At 50.0% G+C, this 24808-nt stretch overlaps 1 protein-coding gene across 8 annotated transcripts in view; it reads left to right on the plus strand.

Annotated features, from left to right (window-relative positions):
• NACC2 (NACC family member 2) overlaps positions 1 to 15537 on the plus strand; it is a 49701-nt gene extending 34164 nt beyond the window's left edge. For 6 of the 8 annotated variants that reach the window (XM_033077504.2, XM_033077508.2, XM_033077505.2 and 3 more), the window contains exons 2-6: positions 783 to 1706; positions 9605 to 9772; positions 12303 to 12408; positions 13304 to 13401; positions 14579 to 15537. In XM_033077504.2, coding sequence (XP_032933395.1) covers positions 845 to 1706; positions 9605 to 9772; positions 12303 to 12408; positions 13304 to 13401; positions 14579 to 15078 — 1734 coding nt within the window. In that variant the 5' untranslated portion in view covers positions 783 to 844 and the 3' untranslated portion in view covers positions 15079 to 15537. Of the gene's footprint in view, positions 1 to 13; positions 141 to 782; positions 1707 to 9604; positions 9773 to 12302; positions 12409 to 13303; positions 13402 to 14578 lie in introns of those variants that run through there. The other 2 variants (XM_033077510.2, XM_033077507.2) reach the window with 2 other exon arrangements.
• The last annotated feature ends 9271 nt before the right edge of the window (positions 15538 to 24808 follow it).

Here is a 24808-nt window from a genome sequence, read left to right on the forward strand (position 1 = left end):
AGGCTGGGCTGGCTCGCACTGGGGGCACTGGGCTGGGGGCTCCTCCTGCCCCAGGGGCTGGGCTGGGGCTCCCCCTGCCCCGCTCGGGATCTGGGGGAGGAAAATCAGAAGACAACTTGGTAGGCGGCTCGCTGCGGCAGGCACGTTGGGTTTGTTTTATTGGGGCTCAAATATCTGGCTTAATTTGGAGATAAGCCTCGTTTTGTTGGAGGATAAATCTGTTGAGAAGGGGTTTAACTGTTGAAATGCTCCCTCTTTCTGGTGCAAATGGGAAGATTGCTTTTCAAAGTGCTTTTTCCTGGGAGCTCTCGCTCCGGCAGAATCCTGTATTTATTTCGGGCAGAATGGCACATTGTTTTATAAATATCTTTTCTGTAGTTTCAACATAGCTGCTGGTTGTTGTGTTTCTTATATAATGCTACCGAGATCTGTCTGACTGCCTTTCGTTTGCTTTACTGTTCTCTCCCATTATCGTTCAGATTTTCCTGCATAAAGTAAAAACCCCCGGGGGAATAAATCAGTGGTGCTTATTTAAACAGACCACAACTTGAAGGAAATACTTGCATTTTTGGAATATCCCTTGCCATCCACCAATAGCATTCCCAACATCACTCGAAACCATCGATAAGTAATTTTTATAAGCGATTGCTTTTCCGTGTTGGCTCTGAGAGCTCGGCTTGGAGCCTTTGATGTCGGGTGAGGTGGGTTCCTGTGCTCCTGCCTGCTCTGGTGAACTGTCTAAAAACGTTGTTCCTCTCTTCCCTGCCTTCTCCCTTTTTCAGATGTGCCCTACTTTGGATATTCCTGCATTGAATGTCTGAGGAGCTCCAGCCGATCCTGAGCCATGTCGCAGATGTTGCACATAGAGATTCCCAACTTCGGGAACACCGTGCTGGGCTGCCTGAACGAGCAGCGCCTGCTGGGGCTCTACTGCGATGTCTCCATCGTGGTGAAGGGCCAAGCCTTCAAGGCTCACCGGGCTGTGCTGGCCGCCAGCAGCCTCTACTTCCGAGACTTGTTCAGTGGGAACAGCAAAAACGCCTTTGAGCTACCGGGGACCGTCCCCCCCGCTTGCTTCCAGCAGATCCTGTCCTTCTGCTACACCGGCAAGCTGACCATGGCAGCCAGCGAGCAGCTGGTGGTGATGTACACGGCGGGCTTCCTGCAGATCCAGCACATCGTGGAGAAAGGCACGGACTTGATGTTCAAGGTCAGCTCTCCCCACTGTGACTCTCAGACCACCATGATCGAAGACCCCAGCTCGGAGCCGCAGAGCCCCTGCAACCAGCTGCAGTCGGCCTCGGCTCCTTACGTCATGTCCCCCTCCATGCCCATCCCGCTCCTCACGCGCGTCAAACACGAGAACCTGGAGCTGCAGGCCCTGCCAGGCCTGCCTGGCAAGCGGCCCCTGGAGCCCGGAGCGCGGGACGGGCCCGGCGGCGCCGGCGGCACCGGCGCGGGGCCCCTGAAGCTGTCGCGCGTCTCCTACTACGGCATGCCCAACCTGGCCACGCTGATCCCCAACGTGCAGCAGGTGCAGTACTCGCAGGGAGAGCGCACCAGCCCCGGCGCCAGCAGCATCCCCACCACCGACAGCCCCACCTCGTACCACAACGAGGAGGATGAGGAGGATGACGAGGCCTACGACACCATGGTGGAGGAGCAGTACGGGCAGATGTACATCAAGTCGTCGGGAGGTTACTCTGGTAATGGATGTTTCTCTGCTTGGGTGTTCTGCTCCCTCTCGGGGGTTGTGTGGTTTTTGTCCAGCCACTGTGGGTGGTTTTGGGTTGTTTGCCAGGTTTTGTATTTGGGGGTTTCATTTGTTGGTTTGGTGCTGATGTTCAGGTCCCCCCCTGTGCCATCGCTGCCCGGCTGGGAGACTCTTTAGAGGAGAGGCTGCATCATGCACAGGGTCAGCTCAGCCCTCTGCTTTTTGGTGTTTGCATGAGCCCTGTGGTGGTGACATCCATCTCACAGTGATGGCTGAGCTCACCTACCATGGGGAGCACCAGCCCTTTGGCCCAGGACGAGGTGGTCACTTGGGAGTTGTCTTCTGGCTTTTTAGACTAAGAGTTTCCAAAAAAGTGAGATTTGGAGGAAGAGGGTAGAATATCAACAAAATCATTTTTATAGAAGTTAACCAGGAATATCTGCAGGACTTTTCTCCCCACTGCCCAAAGTTCCCCTCTCTCCTTTGCCAGCCTTGTCCCACACATCACTGCCAGAAAGGGAAAAGCAGTTTGGGGGCTTGATGTTCTTTTATTTCCCCATTAGAAACACAGTGCCCAGAACTAAGTAAAATCCCTCTCCTGCCCTTCTAGAATTTGGGATGTGCGAATCCCTCGATGGGCCTCAGACAGAGGAGGCAGCTTCACCTCAGTGGTGCTTGACTGGGAGCTGCTGCTGCCCCGAAGTGGGCACAGGACACCAGAGGTCCTTTCCCTCCCACTTCCCTGGACACACAGCCCCTTTCCCTGGGCACCTTGCAGGGCTCAGACCCTGCTGAGGAGCCAGGACAGGTGGGGTGCAGACCCAGGGCTCAGTTCCAGAGGGGAGATGCCTGCTGGGCGCTGTCCTGTGTGGAAGCAGCTCCCAGCACCCCCACAGATGGAGCTGGCAGTGTCCCACATGGAAACTCAGCCTCTCAGTGGCCTCCCCATGGGAGCTGCAGGTGTTTGTGGCAGCAGCTTTGATCCTCAGGAGCTCCCCAGGGAGGGACATCTTCCCACACAGCATCCCCTCATCTGGAGCTGCTTCCCCTGCTCTGGCTCCTGGAACTGCTGCACTAATGTTGTAAATACTTTAACTCTGGTTCATTGATGAGCTTTCCTCAAAGCCATTTGATTTTAGTCTTTACCAAGAACAAGATTTGGCAAATAGGTCAATTTTTGTTACTTAAAGCCAGGATTCTTTAGTACTGAGAATGGGCTCACCCCCACACACTGTCCCATCCCATCCCATCCCATCCCATCCCATCCCATCCCATCCCATCCCATCCCATCCCATCCCATCCCATCCCATCCCATCCCATCCCATCAAGAGAAGCTCAGCATCCTCTTGGCACATTCCCCTGTCAGACAGCAAGCAGATAAGCAGTATTTTCTGAGTTTTTTTCCACCAAACCATATGAAAAAGGGGGGAAACATAACAAAGTTACTGTTTTAATATTAGAAATATTTGCTAGGAAAAATGGACAAGCAGTTGTAGGAAACTCAAAGGCCTGAGTTGCTCTCCCTGCTCTGCTTCAGGTCCCAGTGGTTGGGATGGGGCAGGAGAGGAGTGGGATTGGGGTGGGACAAGGTCAGAGTCTCCTCCATGGCTGCTGTTAGAGCCAGACTGATCAGGAACTGTGATCTGTGCTGTCACCCACTTGTTTGGGGTTTATTTTGCTTTTCCCCCCTGTGAGTAATGTGGCTTTGCCCTCAGTGTTATTCCTCAGAGCAGTGGGATTATGCCCTTGGACTGTGTTTTCCATCCCTGTCACGGGGCCAGTTCCTACAGAAACAGAACAAAACCAATTCAGAAGGCAAGGACAGGAGCAGCCCTGGGATGGTGCAGGCAGCAGCTCTGTCCCTAATCCTTGTCGGGCAGGAGCCATCCCAGCTGGAAAACTGAAAATCCAAGCAGCTTTCTCAGGTGGCACTGGAGGTGCTGCAGCCTTGTGCCAAAGCTGGGCATCCCACAGCCAAGTTTTCCTGCTTGTTTTCTGTAGGGAGAACCAGGTGGTGATGCTGAGGCCATGCAGGGAAGAGGCAGGATGTAAGGCTCTAAATATCCCACATTTCTGCTGAAATCCCTCTTCCTCACCAGCACCTTTCAAGGGAGTTTCCTGTTTGAAATAAACCAGCTAGAGGTATCAGTCTTCCTGGAAAAGAGAGCATGCAAAAAAAGAGATTACAAAAAGTAAAACCTAAGCTGTTCCATTATGGTTTGGACTTGTAGAGCTAACTGTGTTTTAATTACTCGGGATAAACTGTACCCTCTCCAAAGGTGCGGAATAATGAAACTGTAAGATGGAAGAGAGAAGGCAGCTAATCCTGCTCCTGGCATGGAGATCCCCACAGCCTCACAAAGGCCTGGGGGAGGGGGGAGCCCTTTAAAATAGGGATTGCCAAGGTTTCCAAGAGCCCTGTTTGTGAAAACAAAAACAAAGCCAAAGAGGAGACGAAGCTCTGAATTTCAGAGAGAGTTGCTGGATTTTTTTTTTCCTTCTTTTTCTCTGTGTTTTTGTTCCCCATCTGAAGTGTTGGTGCTGGTGAGGGTGTGGTGGGACACTGGTGGCTGGTGCTCTTCACCTGCCTTCAGCATCACTTGGAGAGGTCACCAATCCTCTTCTTGCCCCAAGGCTGGGGGTTTTTAATTTATTTTCTTCACCCCTTCTTGTAGTCAGAGCCATTCTGAAAGTCCAAAGCTGGATCAGAGCCACATCTCCAAATCATAGGATCCTTAAGGTTGGAAAAAGCCTTCAAGATCAAACTTTGACCAAACACCACCAAGAGCACTAAGTGCCACGTTCCATCATTCCTTGGGCATCTCTCCAACACCTCCAGTGCCTGAACACCTTTTCCATGAAGAAATTCCCCCTGATGTCCAACCTGAACTTTCTCTGGCACAGCTTGAGGCTGTTTCCTGTTGGAGGAAACTGGGAGAAGAGTCTGATACCACCTGCAGTGGTGTGAGGGACCAGCAGAAATGCAAAAGGAGCAGCAGGATGAGGCCAGGATTAAACACAGGAGGTGTTGGCAGACAGGGCTGGCAGAAGGGGGTAGGAAAAGGTGCCTCAGTTTCCCCCCCAGTTTGGTGGCCGCGTTTGGTGGCTGCGGTGCCGCGCCAGGCTGGCAGCACTGCGGTAAAATGGCTCCTCATCCCTAACTAGGTCTGGTTGTGGAGAACATGTGGGCCTCGAGGACACGAGCGAGACTTAATGAGGTTTCCAGCATCTGATCTGAGGAACGCACAACTCCAGAAAATATTAAACAAAAGCAAAGTATTTTTATCCCTGTTAATTACAGCGTCGTGGGCCTGAGCTGAAGTGGGTTTCAGCAGGACTTGCAGATGCTCGGCGCTTTTCTGCGCTGAGCCACGTTCTTGTCAGTCAGCTCTCTGCTGAGCAGATGCAGTTAATTTAATTTTGACAGGCACCAGAGAAGTTGTGCGAGGGTCCGTCCTCCTCCCCTGCTCCTGCTGCAGCGGTTTGCAGGGAAAAGGGAAAAATCTTTATGCAGCAAATGGCTGGAATGTAAAGGCTGGACTTGAAAGTTATGAAATCCTGAACTGACAAGAGCACACTTCATTAAAAATTCATCTAAAATAGCCATTATAGAATAGTTGTGGTAATTAGCTGAGAGAATAGTTTTCTCTCCTGGCCTCTGATTCCTGACAGTAAGGAAAGAGGGCAAGGAACAACCCAGAATCCCAAATGATGCAGCCCGTGCAGCATCCCGAGCGGAGCCCGGGCACGACGCGCTGCAGCGACGTAAATCACGGCTCTGACGCCGGGTAATTGCAGCTGGCTGCCACTGCAGGGACAGGGACTGGTCCTGCAAGGTCCCACTGCTGCTGGGGTGGCCAGGCTGTGCACAGGGAGGATGCTCAGCAGCAAAGAGCTCGTGGGGTTTTAGGAAATGAAGCGGTTGAGCTGTGCCTGTTGTCCACCAGAGCGCTTTTAGCAGAGGGATTCAGACACCTGGAGAGTGCTGGAAGCCAGGCAGGGTGTGTTTAATCCAAGGTGAGGATTGCTCACAGATGGGATTTGATGCTCCTGGAGGTCTTTTCCAGCCTGAGTGGCTCTGTGGTGGCACTGCCCCATCCTGAGCCCTGAGCAGGGCAGGGCTGAGCCCCACGCCGGGGCACTCAGCCTCTGGCCTTTTTTGGCATTAAACTCCCAGCCCCGTTTTCCTCACTCTGAACCACAGATGTTTAATTTTAGGCTGGCAGATGTTTCACTCCTGGCTGAGATCTGAGGCGAAGGCAAGATAGGGGTATTTATAAACCGGTAATATTTTTCCTATACTAATTCCAGATTACCTCCCTGTATAAATAGGTCACAAATCAAATGGCTACATTGCAGTACTTTGGTATAAATGTACTATTTGGGAAATGTAAACTCTCCCCGTTGGGACTCTGTGATGGATCTGTCCCATGGTGCTTGCGTGTGTCCTCTGCCACAGGTTTACATCTGCAGCAGAGCTGGTGATGCTGAGGCTGTGGAGGGAAGATATTTTGGGGGAGATCCCACTGCCAGTGGAAAATAGGAGATGGGAGAGAAATGTTAAAATATTAACATTGTTAAAATATTGCTGTTTGAAAAGGGACTTCTGGCTGTGTGTGGAACAGGGGAGAGCCATCCATGAGTTTGCATCCATGGTGAGCAGATGGGTTCTCAAACCTTTCCTTCAGGGCTTGAGATGTGTGCTTACCTGTTGGGACTCTGTAAACATCAAATTTTGGGTGAGGTTCCATCACTCTGATCTCTCTGTATCTCCAAATCCCACTCCTAAACCAGCAAGAGTTGTTTCTTGCCCACAGGAGAACCTTGATGTGCAGTTTGGAGAGCCCAGACTGGTGGGAATTGGGGGTTCATGACTCATTTTGAAGCTTTGCTGTTTGGATTGCCAGGAACTGAGGAGATCAGTGAGTGCTGGGGCCAGGTGTGTGTCCAGAAATTCCCTCACCTGAGCAGCCCATCCCCAGCAAATCTGGCCCCAAACACCTCAGGTGGGACCTGCAGAAATCCCAAACCACCATGAGCTCAGCACTAGGGTGCTGTGAGGGACCTCTGGAGGGGACAGAATTTTTTAGGGATAAGGAGGACACATGTCCCAACATCATGCAGAGCCTGGAGCCATGGAGCATTTACCAGTGAGTTAGTTTGAGGCTTTTTCTTCAGCCAGAAAAATCCAGGAAAATGGGATTTCCCATCCTGCACCACCTGTTGCAGCTGCAGCCTCCAGCTAAGTTTGGGATAAAAGCTTATATCCAAAGAAATAAAATATTCCAATGTTTGGCTGGCAGCTCTCGTGGCTTCCTCTGTAATGATTTCCTGCCCCTCTCTGCTGACTGGGAGCTCCTTTCTTGTTCAGGAACAAAACTGTATTTAACAATACTTCCCATTGTTTGCCCTTTCATTCAGAGGGAAGGAGCCGCTGCCCTCTGAAGATACAAATTAATTAGAAGCGAATTCTCTCCTGTTCTCTGGAGCAGAAAGGCCAAACAGAGTGGCTTTCTTTGGAAACATGGCACCAAAGTGGCTCTTGTGTCCTGCTCCTTTACATAACTGATTGCTATCTGCCCAACTGAGGTGCCACTGAAAGCCCCAAATCTCTTTTTTTTTTTTTTTGGTGTTCTTGATTTTGTGCTAATGCTTGAAGGGAAACAAAGTCCCCCAAAGTGATTCATGGCCATGTTTAATGAGAGATTTACAGACAGTGAGGCAGCAGGGCAGCTGTAACCAAAATCCAGCAGTGGGTCGAGTTGCACTTGGTCTTTTTGGCATAATTTTAGTTTGGTTTATGAAGTATTTGATTTCACAGGAAGGAAGAGAAACTTCTCCATTTCTCGTTGTGTAAAAAGTGAAATGTCTTCAGAATCAAAGAATTTCTTCAAACCAGGACTGTCCCAACCTGTCCTGAAAAGCTGCTGTTCTTTCAGGAGAGAGGTTTGACACCAAATCTTTCCAGATTTCTTCAGGGAGGGAGAATGAACACAAAAAAAAATACCTGGAAGCCTCTCATCCCAGAGTCTGTGCAGGATTCTGCTTCCCTTCAGCAGCTCCACTGGTTTTTGGGTGCTGATGGATCTTGTGGGTGCTTTTGAATCATTGGTTAAAGTAAAAATACAATATTCAAAATTCAGTTTTAATAACCTGGGCAGAGCCCTGTGCTGGGGTGGGGTTGTGTGGGTCACATACACAGCTCCTAGGGATGTGTATTTAATTTCACCTCTGAGTAAAATTTGGCCTCTGGGAGATGATTGAGGTGTCCTTTCCTCCCCTTAGGCAGGGAAGGAGAGCAGAGCAAGACTGGCTCCTCCATGCCCAGTGTCCCTCTGCTTTCCAGCACTTAAGCTGGAAAATATCAGTATTTAATTGGATAGGGTTTGCTTACCACTCTGAAAGCCTCAAAATAGAGCTGGTGTTTGAGATTCTCCCTCAGTGGGAGCTGACCCCATCTCCAGTGGGATCTTGGATCTGGATGCTTGGGAATATTCCATATTCCAGCTGGGAATGGCAGTGGCACAGATTTTACACAGATAACCGGGGCACAAAAAGTTTAAAAACACCCTGTGAGTTGTTCTGCTGCTGTTGGGTCCTCACCCCCTGAGCAAGGACCATCATTCTGGTATTCCAGAATCCCTCCTGCAGTTCCTCAGGCACAGGGGGAGCCCTGAGGGTGGGGATGATCCCAGAGCCTGCCATAGGATGCCACAGCCCAGCACGGCATCACGGCCATGTCCTACTTAGAACACTGCTCCCTTTGTCCCTGAGCCATCACCCTCGGTTACTGCAGCAACAAGTCTGCAAAACTTGTTATTTTATCTGCAGAGAGGAAAAGTGGCCCCCAGAACTGCAGGATAATCACAGGAAAAGACACCTCTGGAGCAGGAGATTCAGGAATTCTCCTTGCTGGGGTTTCTGTTTCTCTCAGTGCTCAGGCACAGAGCTGGGTTTGGGGTTGTACATGGCACTGGCCACATTATCAAATAATTTTGGGGAAGGAAGGTGGGTCATGGTGGAGCTGGGCTGCACCTGGAGCTGGATCCTGCTCTGGATCCTGCCCTGGAGCTGTTCCCACCATGCCCTGAAGTTGATGTCAGCCCTGGTTGCTGTCAGAAATTGTCATTTTAAGCAATCTGGTGGTCTTGGTCTGTAAATGTGCTTTAGAAACCCTCTGTGTGCTCACAATGCCCAGATTTGCAGGTCAGCCCAGTGTTCCCAGCTTTTCCATGTTGCTGGTGGCTCCTGGGCAGTGGTGAGCTCTGGGGATGGTGCATGGGGGTGAGTTGGGAAAATCTGGTGGTTTGGCTTTGAGGCTACATCTTAATAACATTTTTTACCTTGTTGATGGGGCTGCTCCTGTTACTGAGAGGAAAAGTTGGCCTGCAGAAGGCAGAGGAAGAGGAGGTGGGCTGGAGATGGTGGAGAGGCTCTGGTGACCTTTCTCAGAGCAGAGGTGTCTGGAGGGTCTGGATTTTAACTTCAGCAGGAAAAACCATCAAGAGGAGTAATGATGGAGCTGCTGCAGGTGTTCACCAAACTGAGGCAATTTCCTGCCTGTTCAGAACCCCCTGGTGAAGTTCCTGCCACCCTTCTGGGGTGTTTGTGCTGTGCTGGCAGCAGGGCAGAGCTGTCCATTTCCACAAATGATTAACTCAGGAGAAGTTAAAGAATAATTAGATTCTAAGAATCCCTCTTGCAGAACCTGAGACAGCCGTGGAGGGGGAGATTTTTCCAAACTTTTCAGGTGGCTCCTGCCCCGTGGCTGGATGTCTGAAGGGGGGAATTTTTCCAGCTGCTGCATGAAGAAGTCAAAGCCTGACCTTGTTCCTGCATGATAAATCATTTTAAGAGCGATTTTAACCGTTTTCCCTTTCGATTTTGAAGTTGCCCAAGAGAAGGCAGAGCAGATCCCGCTGGAGAACCGCTCGTGTGTCCTGATCCGCCGGGACCTGGTGGCTCTCCCTGCCAGTCTCATCAGCCAGATCGGATACCGCTGCCACCCAAAGCTCTACTCAGAGGGAGATCCTGGAGAAAAACTCGAGCTGGTTGCAGGTAATTTTCTGTAGAATACCTTCAGCTTGCTGCTGTTTTCCTTCTGGAATTGTGTTCTCCATCTTGCATCTTGTGTGCCCTTGCTGTGTCTTTCTGGATTATTCATCACCAATCATCTTTTTGAAAAGTTCCTTTAATTTGCTGATAGAAAAATGTGTCATTAACAGGATTTATTCAATTGAATTAATTTAGCATTTTAATTGAATTCTGCAGCTTGTGTTCTTCCTGCTCGGTGTGGCTGCAGTGTGTTTTCATTTAGAATCACAGATCTAAAAACCCAACATCCCCCCCCAAAAAAAAAATTACCACATGATAAGATTTACAAAGCAAAGGAGATAAAATTTGTGTCAGTGAACAAGCTTTGAAAAACCTGTAAAAGTTTCTTTGTAAATTTACTAAGTGGTCAAACGCTGCAGCAGGAGGAGAAGGAATTTGGTTTGGTCCTTTCTTCTGTCTTTATTTTCATTTTGGGGGGAATTTACAATATTGGGAGAATTGACTCCTTCTCTATAAAAGATTTCTGGCCAGTGTGAGGTGGAAGATGGTTCTGTTCAGACAGTGCAGAGCTGGATGAAGAGTGAAATCAGGGGCTGTGCCAGCCCAGGCACCCCCAGCACTGCACAGAAAATGTTTCACTGGAGTGACCAGGTCAAATTGCAGTGGAAATAATCATATCCTGCTTTTAGAAGTCCCCCCCAGCTTTACTTTGGCTGTTTCCCTTGGCTGTAGCTGTGTGGGGATGACTGGGCAGGACACCCCAGACCTGACCCCAGGTGGGGAGGTTGAATTAATTCCTGCAAAAAACAAAACCCTTGGTCCAAAAAGGACACATGGCAGCACAGTCCACCCAAATCAGTTCTTCTTCCCTTCCAGTCATTTCTCTCTTGGTGAAATGATTTCATTTCCAGCCTAGGAGTCAGGATTTCAGGGGATGCCCTCAGTGGTTTGCAGCTGATGGAGGACAGGACTTTGATGGAAGGCAAAGCACAGCGTACAGCTGTACAAGTATTTATTTTGTATCTGGAATATTCATTTTGTACCCATTTCCATTTAATGTGAGACTTCTTAAAACCATCAAGTGGTGCAGGTTATTTTCACAGTGAGAGCTGCAAATTGGCTTGAGGCAACTCTGCTTGATTTACATTTTTCAATCTGGAGAAGAAGTAGATTAATATCACTAACCGATAGTGGCTGCCTGGTTATTTTTCATTTATTTGAGTGAAGTTCCCCTCGGTGGTGGCTGGTGTTCACTCTGATGCTTTATCTCTTAAAATACAAAATAAACCCCCCTAATTCCTGTCTCAGACCTGGAGGGGAGGCTTGATCCTGCTGTGAAAGTTTTCCTCAGCTCTCCAAGTGGGAGTGTTTTCCTTTTGTTTCTCGGTTTTCATGCCACCATTGATTCAGCAAATTTGAGCAGCCCTCTCTGAAAAAGGGTCTTTAACAAGGTTTGCAGTCACCACAGCACATCTGAGGGAGGGACTGAAGCTGCTACTCAAAAGAAAACCCAAAAAAAACTCATTAGATGGAGGAGAATACAAGGAGAATTCCTGGTGAGATGTGGCATGGCTCAGAGATCCAGAGTGGTGCTGGATCCTGGGGCTGGATGAGTGGCCTGGGGTGCCAAGGGAAGTGCAGAGGGTCGAGCTCAGGGGCTGCCCTGAGCTCCAGAAGGTCAGGGACAATCATCTTCCCTGGAAATCCAGGAGGAGATATTACTTCTCCAGCAGATGTTTTTATATCTTGAGAGCAGAGTGTGTTCTGGATCCAGCTATGACCCATTATTTCATCTTAATTAAAAGCAAATACCAAAGCCTTCTCATGTAACAGAATGCTTGAAAAATGGGATAAGCTCTCCCTGGAAGCGATGCCGAGGCAGGAGCAGTTTGGTCAGTGAGCAGAGTAAAAAGGTTTGATATAAAACCTGCTGTAAAGCACTGCCAGACCTTTGGATGTGTCCAGCTGCTTTGCAGAGGGTTCCTTTTTCTTCCAGAAAACATCCTTAAAGGCAGCATGTTCAAAGGCAGCAGTTGCTGTGCATTAGCAGGAAAATTCCCTGCTCACCAGAGGTATCAAGAGGTGGTGGGCTGAGCTTTTGGAAGCAGTTAGATCTGTAACCAAGTACTTCTTTCTGTGCTAGATGGTTTTTTTCTTTCATTTCCAGTTCTGAGTTCTACAGTCTTGCACTGGAAAAAAAGACAAAGCCAAATGGATTGGGGTTTTCTCACGTCAGAAAGAATAAATAATCTGATCTGTATGTATAAAATCACAGTGTAAGCCTTGCACTGTGTGCACTGGTGAGAAAATAAGAATCCTTTCATTTGATTCCCACAGACTTCCTGTCTGTACAGATAAAATTAGGAGTTGTTATTGCCTGGGACTTGCCAAGACCCCAAGGATTTGTCAGGATTTTCCAGAAATCCTTGTTGCAGCAGGTGAAGAGCAGGTTCCCAGCAGCGAGGAGGAGCTGTTGATGGCTCTGTGGGTGTGTCAGGGGTTAATTTTGGATTGTCCCTCTCCCCCCTTGCAGGCTCAGGCGTTTACATCACCCGGGGGCAGCTGATGAATTGCCATTTATGTGCAGGTGTCAAACACAAGGTCCTGCTCAGACGTCTCCTGGCCACCTTCTTCGATCGGTGCGTCCGTCCTGCTGCTCCTCTCCCAGGGATCCATCCCCTCAGTCCCCTCATCTCCCAGGGATCCATCCCCTCAATCCCCATGGATCCCTCCCCTCAATCCCCAGGGATCCATCCCCTCAATCCCCATGGATCCATCCCCTCAATCCCCTCATCTCCCAGGGATCCATCCCCTCAATCCCCTCATCTCCCAGGGATCCATCCCCTCAATCCCCTCATCTCCCAGGGATCCATCCCCTCAGTCCCCAGGGATCCATGCCCTCAATCCCCAGAGATCCATGCCCTCAATCCCCAGAGATCCATGCCCTCAATCCCCAGGGATCCATGCCCTCAATCCCCAGGGATCCATGCCCTCAATCCCCAGGGATCCATCCCTCATCTCCCAGGGATCCATCCCCTCAATCCCCAGAGATCCATGCCCTCAATCCCCAGGGATCCATCCCCTCATCTCCCAGGGATTTATCCCCTTATCTCCCAGGGATCCATCCCCTCCTCTCCCAGGGATCCATCCCCTCCTCTCCTAGGGATCCATCCCCTCATCTCCCAGGGATCCATCCATCCCTCATCTCCCAGGGATCCATCCCCTCAATCCCCTCATCTCCCAGGGATCCATCCCTCATCTCCCAGGGATCCATCCCCTCAATCCCCTCATCTCCCAGGGATTTATCCCCTCATTTCCCAGGCTTTAACCCTGTACCACGAGTGCTTCATCCTCTGCACTCAGCTCTGTGCATTTTCTTCATGATGCTTGAAAACTTTATTCCATTTCCATGCACATCTCCCATTCCTCACCTTGAAATCGTGGTGATGCCTCCAGCAGAAGCTGAAGGGAGCAGGGCAGGGCAGGGCTGACCCTGATGCTCTCTCCAAGGATGTCCCTTTGCTTTTCCCACAGGAACACCCTTGCCAACAGCTGTGGAACTGGAATCCGGTCCTCCACCAGCGATCCCAGCAGGAAGCCCTTGGACAGCAGGGTCCTTAATGCAGTCAAATGTAAGGAGAGGGATGTTCTGCTGCTGGGGTGGAGCAGGGCCCAGCCCTGAGCAGGGGGGGGCACTCTGTGGTGTGATAATGGTGGAATTAGGTTGTAGAAAAATCAATTTATTTTTTAGTTTGCATCGTTTTTTGGTTGCCCCCCCAGTCACCTGTGGATACCTGGAGTGTTTTGGGACAGGAGGTGCTGGAGAGGGAGGAGCTGAGGGCTGGAGGAAACGATGAGGGGTGCAGAAAATCTGTTTGCAACAGGCTTCATGTGCTGTGGAAATCATTGTGTTCTCTCACCATGGCTGAATTCTGGGGAGTAAATCTTTGTGTAAATAATACTGTGCTGGAAAACAATACTCTTGGCAAATTTTAAATTTTGTTTTTAAGATTTGGAAGAGAAATCTTTCCCCTCCCTAATTATGAAGTCCAGGGGGCTTCCAGCTGCCCTGGGAGATTTGTGGCATCTGGGGAAGAGGGATAAGAGGGCAGATGTTCAATAATGTGGCTGAACATGCAGGAGTGAGCTCCCTGTTTGCAGTTCTGTCCTGCAGAGTCCCAACTCTGGACTTCCCAGCCTTGGTCCTTGCTGAGGGGGGCTGAAGGGCACTGCTGTTGTGTGCCAGGATCTAGGATGGGTTCCTGCTGCCTGGGTTTCTCCCTGTGCATGAGCTTGAGCTGACATTTATTCACCGTGGCAGTTCCTTGGATGCTGCTCTGTAACATCAGGTGCTTGGCTCCTGCAGAGGAGCAGGACACGAGGGATTGCAGGGCTGCTGCAGCTCCCAGCTCCTGCTGGGTGCCACTGCATGTGCCAGGCTGCTGGGTCACACAGGGGTGGCATGAGGAGAGGGACAGGCAGAGGACAATCCTGGGCAGCCCCTGAGCTCTGACATTTCCTGCAGCGCTGTGGGTTAGGAGCCATTGCTGGGGCTGCTCTTGGGGATCTTTTCTGTGTCCCCACGTGCTGTGGCTCTGGGTGCTGGTTCTGAATGAATGAGGGGTCCTTCTCCATCCCCCTCCCTCTGTCACCTGGGTGTTTCTACCTTCAGCTTTTATCCCTTCCTGGCTGTGCCTCCCGCCGAGGAGCTCAGCTCCATGGGCGAAGCTCCGCTCCCACCTGGCAGTGTGGGATCACCTTTGTGCCACCCCCCTGAACCCTCAGCTCCTTGTCTCCCTGTCTTTGCAGTGTATTGTCAGAATTTTGCCCCGAGCTTTAAGGAGAGCGAGATGAACGTGATCGCGGCCGACATGTGCACCAACGCGCGGCGCGTGCGCAAGCGCTGGCTGCCCAAGATCAAATCCATGCTGCCCGAGGGGATGGAGATGTACCGCAGCGTCATGGGCTCCTCCACAAACACTGCCCCCCTGGAGCCCGACTTCCAGCCCAACACTGCTCAGGTCTTCGAGCAGCGCATCTATGCAGAGAGGAGGAGCGACTCGGGGACTATCGTAGCCTTGAGAACTAACACAGTGAATGTAGAGCTGAGCAACGGATCCGCGCAGTCCTTCGAGCAGGGCGAGGACGCCGAGGGCGCCGGCTCCGTCATCCAGGAGGCAGCTGCCACAGAAGCCCTGGCCTCAGAAACCCAAAGCACTCCACAACCTTTCGAGCAAGGCTCGGGCTCCTCCAGCCGGCCCGAAAGCCCCGTGAGAAGACAGGATGGTACTTATGGAGGGACTTTATAAAGAGAGCAAACATTTCGTGACCTATAAGGGATCTGTAATACTAAAGCTGCTTGCATGCATTACTAATACAAAACAAAACAAATGTGATCAAGCCACTTACCTACTGAACTGCTACTGTTGCCTGAAAAAAATGTGATTTTTATTCTGCTTGTATTTAAAATTTATGAAGGAAATAATCGCATTCGTTATACTGTAAACGACTAGGTCTGTGGCGACCTACTTAAAAAAATATTGGGCTCCTTTTTTGATATTCCTGAGGTTAGTCTATAAGATTGTAGCTTTTTCTTTTTGTTTTTTTTTTTTTTCCTTTCCTTTCCTTTTTATTTTTTTGGGGTTTTTTTTTGTTTGTTTGTTTGTTTTAAGAAGGGGAGGAGAAAAGCTAGCCACCCCCCACCCACCACCACCCCGTCATCACCCCATCCATCACTCAGCTCAGAAGTAAAGCCATGGTTAACCTTGTCCTCTAAGGAGAGTTTTGTCACTGAACAGGAAAGCGAGGCGTGCTGGGGTGCAGGTGCTGTGACTGGCCGTGTTTGTCTCGGGAAGGGCTCGAGCCAAGTGGGATGGGCTGGGGGAAATCGTGACAGTGATGGTGAGCAGATCCCTCTGGGGGCAGGGGGAGCCCTGGTGGGCGCTGCTGTCCCAGGGAGATTCCTGCAGCTCCCTGGAGCGGGGAGTCGAGGCTGGCGCGTGTCGGGAGGACTGCGTGGGATGCAGGTGGAGAGCCTGGCCACCCTTGTGATGTGGTCTGCTTTTTGCCCAATATGGCTGGGTTTGGGTTTGGGTTTGGGTTTGGGTTTGGGTTTGGGTTTGGTTTCTCTCTCCCTCCCTCCCTCCTTTCCTCCATCCCAGCAGTTCCTTCTCCTTTGCTTCTCCGTGTTTGCACCTTCACGTCCCCACTCTGCACCCCAGGGTGGGCAGGTCCTGGGGCAGCTGCTGGGAGGGGAGGAGCCCCCCCTCAGCCTGTGGAGGGATTTAGGGAGGAACCTGAGCATGGAGAGCACCTTGTTCTTGCTCCAAAGGGCACGGAGCTCCTGGTGCTGGCTCCTCAGGGGAGGCAGAGCTCAGTGAGTGCAGAGCTCACCCTCTGCCCCCTCCCTCCTCCCCAGGCCAACCAGGCTCTCGCTTTTTAATAATTTGGAGTGTCTTGGATGCAAAAAATTTAAAAAAAAAAAGAGCTTTGTGCCCTTCTGTGAAGAGGTTTTGGGGAGGAGGAAGCGCTTTGCCTCCTGCTCACCCTCCCGCAGCCCCTGCTGGGGAAAACCCAATGTGGATTATTTGTCTTTGTTTGTCTTTGCAGGCTGATGTCCCCGGGCTGTGGTGGCTTTGGTGGCCTCGGGATGGGACTTGTGGGTGTCCCTGGAGCCTGATGGGCAGCAGGTACCTGCTCTGTCCCTTTTACAAGCCCCACAGTAACCAGAATCTGTCCCACACGTGCTGCAGCTTCCCCCAAACGCTGGGGCCAGGCTGGGGGTCCCACAGGGATGGGGACAGTGACCTGAAAGCCAAGTTTGGCTTTTTTTTTTCCCTTTTTTTTTTTCTTTCCTTTTTTAATGATGATTATTTTTACTGTGACTTAACGACCTGCTTTAATGACACTTGCAGCTTGTTCTTTAACACGTTTGGGACGAGGAACAAGGTGCACCAAGAGTCACTTTTTGGCTGCTGTGGCTGTGCTCCTCTTTCCTTTCCTGCTTTGATTCCCTAATCCAGACAGCGCTTTGCTCAGGGTTTTCTTCCTTCTTTGTATTTCCATTGGGAAAGGGGGAGTGGGGAGAGGATAACCCAACTTTTGGCCGTTTTGTTTTGTTTTCTTTGATACTTGAAGCAGTTTTTTGCATCGTAAATAACGAGGCTGCCCAGCCTGTGCCACTGCTCCTGACACAACAAATCAGTGATGAGGGGGGGTCCTGCCCCACGTGGGGTTTTGGCACAGCTTTTTTGGGGGGAATGTGATGCCCCAGACCAGGTTTTGGGGGCTGGTGCAGGTGCAGAGGTGTGGGATGCTTTGGAGAAGTGGGAATGGGCACGGCTCTATTTGCACTTTACCCACGTCACTAAAAACACCCCGGGGACCACGGGCTGAGCTCTGGGGCCATCCCTGGGGACAAGGAGCAATTCCTTCACCCTGGGATGTCCCTGTGCCCCTGAGGGCAGCTCAGCCAGCTTGGTGGGACTCAGATTTGGCTGAGGATCCCTCCTGATCCCCAAAATTTTGGGTTTGCCAAAAGTTTGAGGCAAGCTGGGAGCGGCTCCGGGTGCCGGAGATCAAAAGTCGTCCCTTGTGTGTGTGTCTGTGTGCTTATATATAAATATAAATATAGAGAGAAAAGATATTGCAGAGGATTCCCCCTCCTCCTTTTTGGCACTTGCTGGGGGTGGGGAGCAGGCTGAGCCCCCTGGCTGGGGGTTGCACTTGGCTGGAGGGATTAATTCTGGACCAAACCTGTTCCCAAACAGCCGGCGGGGCCACCAGGGGGGCAGCAGCAAAGTACTTGAATGGCTTAGGACAGAGAGTCTGGAGAGAGTCAAGTTGCACAGTGAAAATATATATTTTTATACCTAGCACAACTTCCTGTATATTTTGGGATTTTTTTTTTCTTTCTTTTATTTTTTTTTTCCTTTAATTTCCTTTTTTTTTTCCTGATTTGGGTTTGTTTTGTTAATTATTATTATTATTATTAGGAAGGCAAACTTCTAAAATGTGAAGGGCGTTGGGTTTTTCCTTATCTGGTAGATGAGGGCAAGCATTTTGCACTAATGTTTCCTGTGTGTGGAGGATTAATGATATGTTTGAAAATGTTATACGGTAATGATTGTATTCTTCCGAGAAAAAAAGAAAAAAAAATCAACAAAAAAAAGCAAAAAAAAAAATATAACCCCTTAAAACTGAATGTAAGGTGAGAACAGAGCAGTCCATCGATTGTATGCGGCTTTCCTGAGTGCCTTAGAATTTTTTGATCATTTTTTTTCCAAGGAAAACAGATTAAGAAGATCAGATCATAACCGACTCCTTCCTCCTCTTTGTTTACGACACTATTTTAAATTCTAGAATTTTGGGGCTGCTTTATAATGTGAATAGGAAAACTGCATTCATCTAGGTCTGACAGTGTAAAATCAGAGCATCAGTATTTATGGTATGTCTGCACCTTTATTCTTATGCTTGACTATTAGCAATATTACCTGTATATTCTATATCTGAAGTTATACCAAGCACCTTGAACGAGCGCAGTGAAAGCACCCGAGCTCCCCGCAGCGCAGGACCAGCTCCTCTCCTCCTCCTTAATTAGCGCTAATTAAATAAACACCGCTTTGCCGAGGGGCTGCATGACCCTCTGCCACCCCCCCCAGGTGTGACACGGTGACATTGCCGTGACATTGCCGTGACATTCCCGGCTTTTCCCGGCGCTGGGGGCAGGGGCTGGGATTTGGAGCTGGGATTTGGAGCTGGGGGTGGGAGCTGAGCCCCAAAACTGGAACTGCCCGCGGTGTCTGGGGGAGCAGAGACCCCTCCGAGCTGTCCCCGTGTCCCCAGCCGTGTCCCCCGGGGGGGTTGTGCTCACATCCCGGGTTTTAAAGGATGGAGAAGGTCCCCAAAATGTCCCCAAAGTGTCCCCACCCCCCCATGTCCCGGGATTCAACTGCTGTTCCAAGTGTTCCAAGGGGGCGAGTGGGACACACTCACATTGGAAACCCCTCCACTCCTCCTTGAGTTTCTTCCACTGTTAGAAAAGCGTTTTGCACACACACAAAAATTTAAAAATTTACAAAAAAAAAAAAAAATCGTGATTTTTATGTCAAGGTTTAAAAAATAAAAAAATAAAAAAAAAAAAAGCCAAAACTTGCAATACTATTTTTAGCAGACAAAAATAAAGGAAAAAAAAAGATAAAATAATTAATAAATAATAAAAAACAACTGAGTATAAATGTATAAATATTTTTGACTTGAACATTTGGATGGCACTTGATTCAAATAGAACATTAATCCTTTGGACAGAATGTTTGGGGAAAAAAAAGGACTTAAAGTACAAGGTTGTTTTTAAAGCGTCTTCATAGGGTATTAAGTAGTACTGTAATTCATGACTGTTAAAAATACTTTCTGTGCTGTAAGGAAATCTCACAGTACCACTGAATTATGTTCCTCAACTGTCTCAGCCACAAAAGATGCTAGCTTCTTTTTTTTTTAATTTTTTATTTTATTTTATTTTTTATCGTGCATTATTCACTAGTATTTATGTGCTCTTACTCTGTATAGTTCAGACTGTTATTTTGTAGCCATGGCTGACACGATATATCAGTAACTAAAAAAGAAAAAAAAAGAGAGAGAAAAGATGAAGACCCCCCCTGAGCTGGAACTGTGCTCATAGCTGTTTTCATATGATAAAAAAAATTCCATTAAAAAAAAAAAACCAACAAAAAAAACCCAACCCAATGTGATCATTAATTGTAAAACGCTTTGTAAAATTCACATTTACAAAATAATAAAGTAAATTACAATTAAAAGGTTTCCTTTGCTCTGTTTTCTGTCTTTCTGGGTGGTGGGTGGTGTCAGGCAGGGGTTGTTGATGGCTCAGGTATGAAGGTATGAAACACACCCCAGATTTGGCCAATTTTTGGGTTTTCCCCAAATTTTGGGTTTTGGAGTTCCCTGCACTGCCCTGAGCTCTCTCCCCACTGCAGCTGATGTGGTTTGGACATCTTCTGGCTTTTTTACCTGGACACATCCCACCCTCCCTCCACACTCACTACTTTAAAAAACTAGTATTTGTTATTATCAGTATTTAAAATTGAATTTGCAGCCCTCCCAAATTAACCTGAGGCAGTGGGGCCGAGACTGGAGGATGCAGCAGCAACTGAAATCCCTCCCCGATCTGCTGGGAGCTCCCCAGTTCTTCCCCACACAAAATCCTCCCCCAGGCTCTGAGGAGAGCTCCTGCCACCCCCAGGGGACACCAGGGACGAGTTTGCCGGGTCCCAGGGGGCTCTCCCAGCCCTGGGCACAGTGAGGATGATCCGGGGATGCTCTGGGCACAGTGAGGATGCTCAGGGGATGCTCTGGGCACAGTGAGGATGCTCAGGGGGCTCTCCCAGCCCTGGGCACAGTGAGGATGATCCGGGGATGCTCTCCCAGCCCTGGGCACAGTGAGGATGCTCAGGGGATGCTCTGGGCACAGTGAGGATGCTCAGGGGATGCTCTGGGCACAGTGAGGATGCTCAGGGGATGCTCTGGGCACAGTGAGGATGCTCAGGGGATGCTCACACAGCCCTGGGCACAGTGAGGATGCTCAGGGGATGCTCTCAGACTTGAGGCACAGTGAGGATGCTCAGGGGATGCTCTCCCAGCCCTGGGCACAGTGAGGATGCTCAGGGAATGTTCACAGCTCTGGGCACAGTGAGGATGATCTGGGGGCTCACACAGCTCTGGGCACAGTGAGGATGCTCAGGGGATGCGGCACCGACAGCTCTGCTGCCACCCCTGCTCTGGGGGAGGTACCCAGGCACCACCACAGGAGTCCCAGCACTCCTGGCTCTGCTGTCCTGGGGTTGTTGTTGCCTTTAGGAAAATATTTCAAAGCTGATCTGGAGCAGGGTCCCAGGGAGGGCTGGGGGCGTTGGTTGTGAGGGTGGTAATTCTCCTCTCTGTAATTTTTGCCTTTTATTTTTTCCCCCCCAACCCAATTGGCCATAAAATTGCTGAGAGGCTGCATTTCCTCAGCTTAGCAAAATAGAAGTGCCCAAAAACCACTTGCATTTGGGGTTTCATTTAATCTCATCTCACTGAAAAGGAAAAACACAGAAACTTGGATGCTTGGCGTACGGCGCATTCCGCCGCGTTATATAAACCATTTCAAACTGATTTATTCTAAATGAGTTGTTATAATCAGAATTTTCCTTATGAGCAGCTTTCTTGCAAACGTCAGTATTTCAGGGGGGGAAAAAAAAAAACCACCAACCCCAACCCCATCGTACGCCTGCTCCAATATTTCAAACTGATTACTTCTAAACACCAGCGCTAAAATTAGGTCTTTGGTGTGCGGTATTGTCAGAGTGGGTGTATTATGATCTGCAGAGAGTATAAAAAGATAAATGAGTTATTTAACCAAGTAAACGACGTTGCTGTAGAAATGTGCAGAGGGAAAATGTGCAGGGGGGGGTTGGCTCAGGCTGGATGGGCCCTGGGATTGCAGCAGGGACAGGAGGGGAACTGCTGGAGACACAGAACGGGGTTTTTCTGGGCATTAATGTTCTTATTTTTATTACTGTTGGTATAAAACAGGTTCCCCCCTGCCTGGGGTGGGGTGGTGATTTTGACAGTGCCAAAATGAGAGGGAGGTGGCTGAGAGAGGAGTTGGGGCACCCATGGGTGGGCTCAACCCCAGGACATTAAAAATTCCTGATTAGTGCTGTGTTCTTAGGGCTTAACCTGTCTTAATTTCCTGGGCTGTGCTCCAGAGGGGGAGATGCTGGAGCACTGCACCAGCTCCAGCTCCCTGAACCTGGCTCCTCATTTCCACCCACACAGTTGGGTGTTACAGGTGCAGGTTGTCCCCACTGTGACAGAACAGAACTGGAGGGTGCTGGGATCGGGGATCACCAGCCCAGGAACACAAGACTCTGGGAACTGCAGGGGTTGGGCATTGCACAAAGTGCTGGCCACTGCAGGAGGTGTTGACCTGACCACCACAGTGTTGGCCATTGCACATGTTGGTCATTTTGTGTGTTGGACATTGCAGGTGTTGGTCACTTCAGCTGGCCCTGGCCATTGCTGAAGGTGTTGACCATTGCTGAAGGTGTTGGCCACGCAGGAGTTGTCCACTAGAGGTGGCTTTGGCCATTTCAAGAGTTGGTCATTTCAGGAGATGGCATTGCACAAGTTGGCCATTGAAGACATTGGCCACTGCAGGAGTTGGCCATTTCAGGAGCTGGTCATTGCAGACACTGGCCCTTGCAGGTGGCTTTGGCCATTTCAGGTGGTTTTGGCCATTTCAGGTGGCTTTGGCCATTGCAGGTGGCTTTGGCCATTTCAGGTGGTTTTGGCCATTCCAGGAGCTGCCCACTGCAGTCCTTGGTCCCTGCAGATGTTGGTCCCTGTCCCTGCAGCTGCCAGAGGCACCAAGAGCTGAGCCCCCCGTGCTGGGCTGGCTCCATCCCACTCATCCCCCTTTCCCTGCAGGCTGTGAGCTGGGGGTGCTGGGGGTTCTGAGGGTGCCACCACTCCCCCTCCTGCCCCATCCATGTGAGGGAGGTGAGGGATTGATGCCAGGCAGGCCCTGGAGCAGCCCCCATCCATCACAGCCCCGCGCCGGCGGCTCCAGCGCTGCTCTGATTGAAATGCATCCTCTGCACCGAGCTGTTTTATAATCGACTCTGGAGCTGCACTCCAGCGCCAGCCACGGCTCAGATGGATCGTGCAGGACACAAAACACAAATAAAGGGTGAGGAGCAGGAACTGCATCATTCCTGCCACGCTCTGGAGGATGCACAGAGCCAGCAGAGCATCCTCAGCTCCAGGCAGGGCTGAGGAGGAGCTTTGGGGGTTCCTGTGGGGGGATGATGACAGGAATGGGAATTCCGTGGTGAAAGGGTGGCAGGGATGGGTTGGAGCCACGTCCTTGGGGTGGTGGCAGCAGTGGCACGGTGACAATTCAGACATTGGGTGATGAGGGGGTGCTCAGGGGAGGCAGATCTCGGTTTTTGGCTGGCTCTGCTGGGGCTGGCTGGGGCAGGGTTGGTGTTTTGGTGCCCAAATCCCTCCTGGTGGATCTGGTCCTTGCCAGGTCCTGTGGGACCAAACCTCATCCCTCTGGGGCTGTGGGAGAGGAATTAGATCAGTCCAGGACAAAAAGGGGGATAAAAAAAGGCAGAAATGCCAAGCCACAACCCAAGGCAGATAAATCCAGGAGGGAATGTAATCTCACTCCCCAGAAGTTACAATACATAAATTATTGCACCTAAAAGCATCTCTAATTTCACTTGTGAGTGATTCACCAGGACACACCAGGCTGCCCTCTGCATCTCCCCATTTGATTAGACATTTGTACCAAGACAGAGCTCACGCTCAAAATAACATTACAGGAATGGAGTCGGACAAGAGAATTCATTTGAATGGAAATCAATTTGATTAGAAAAGTAAATTACCCGCAGTCTATGAGTAGCACATTGTGGCTCAGAATAGTAATAATAATAATAATAATAATAATAACAATAAATAAATAAATATATAAAAATGAATCAGTGGCAGCAAAGGCTCTGCAGTGTTTTCACAGAGCTGAGCTGTGGTGCCTGTGATGGAAGCAGGGCTGCTGCCCCACTCCTGGTGCTGGGACATGCCAGCAGAGCTGTCCCATGTCCCCAGGGACCCCTGTGCCCGTTCCTGTGCCCCAGGGTGGCAGTGAGGGCAGGGGCTGCTGGAATTGGGCACAGCCAGGGGGCTGTGATGGGTTTGTGAGGCTGCAGGTGCCCTCAGAGCTGATTTCATTTACCCAGGGGTGATGCTGGACTGGAACCAGTCTGGGTGTCACTGCTCCCATTTGGGTGATGCTGGGATCCCAGTGGGGGACTGACCTGGCTGGGGGGGGACAGCAGCGTCCCTCCCTTCGTGTCCACCCTCCAAGTGCCACCACCGAGGTGACAAAGAGCCAGGGGTGCCAGGCAGGAGCCAGGGCAGCACCCCTGGGTGCTCCCTCCAGCTCCCTCCCCCGTGCCAGCTGCAGTGTAGGGAGCTGCTCACTCTGCTGAGCTGTGGTACCTTCTAAATAATCAATTGGTATTTAATTCCCATGTGATAACTGTCTTATTAAATCTAAATTTAATGTGTATTTGGGAAACCCTAATTTAAAGTGTTACTGCATGCACCATCTGGTGTGCTCTCTAAATACAAATGCAATAACATAATTCAGAATTACATCATAAAAGTAAGTTATAAGAGATTAAAATGCACAACTCTGTTCTTCAGTCAAGGCAGCTTTTATGCCTTTGCTCCTGACTTAGACACAAATCACAGCCCAAACATCCCTACCCTGATTAAGTGATTTTTCTGCTGGGATTTTGGGTTTAGTGGGGAGCAGGAGTGCACAGGAGGGAGTCTGGGAGATCAGGAACACTGGAGATGTGGAAATGTTGCCCAGAGGAGCTGTGGCAGTGCCCAGGGCCAGGCTGGACAGGGTTTGGAGCAGCCTGGGACAGTGGGAGGTGACCCTGGGTGGCACTGGAAGGGATTTGAGGTCCCTTCCCATTCTGAGTTTCCATGAAATCCTCTGCTCCCTGACACCAGGGAGGTTCAGGGCTGGGCACAGGGAGTCCCTCTGAGCTGCCTTTTGTTGGAAAATCACTCAGATAGAGCCCAGAGTTGGGTGCATCAAGGACCTTTTATAGAGGCAGTAAATCTAATATCTTTGCAAAACCCCCAATTTTCCCTCCACGTTGAATGAAACATGAGATCCCTTAATAGAGAGGGAAATTAAAATCTAGTTTTATTGCAGTTCCTGTAACTGGTATCTAAGCTATTAATAATCAATCCATTCTTGCTTAAAAGCCAACAATTATCACCCCAGCTGGGCTGACGGGCACTGGGGGGAAAGCACAATTGACTGCAATTACACTTTGAAAAATGTTATCTGTGCCACTGACCACTGGGGATAAGGGATGAGATTCCACTTCTTGCTTCCCTCTCCAGCTCCATTCCCCCAACTTTTATTGCTGGGTGGTTTTGCTGCTCCTTGAGCCTCGA

The sequence above is a fragment of the Catharus ustulatus genome, chromosome 21 (genome assembly GCF_009819885.2).
Source record: "Catharus ustulatus isolate bCatUst1 chromosome 21, bCatUst1.pri.v2, whole genome shotgun sequence".
Lineage (NCBI taxonomy): Eukaryota > Metazoa > Chordata > Aves > Passeriformes > Turdidae > Catharus > Catharus ustulatus.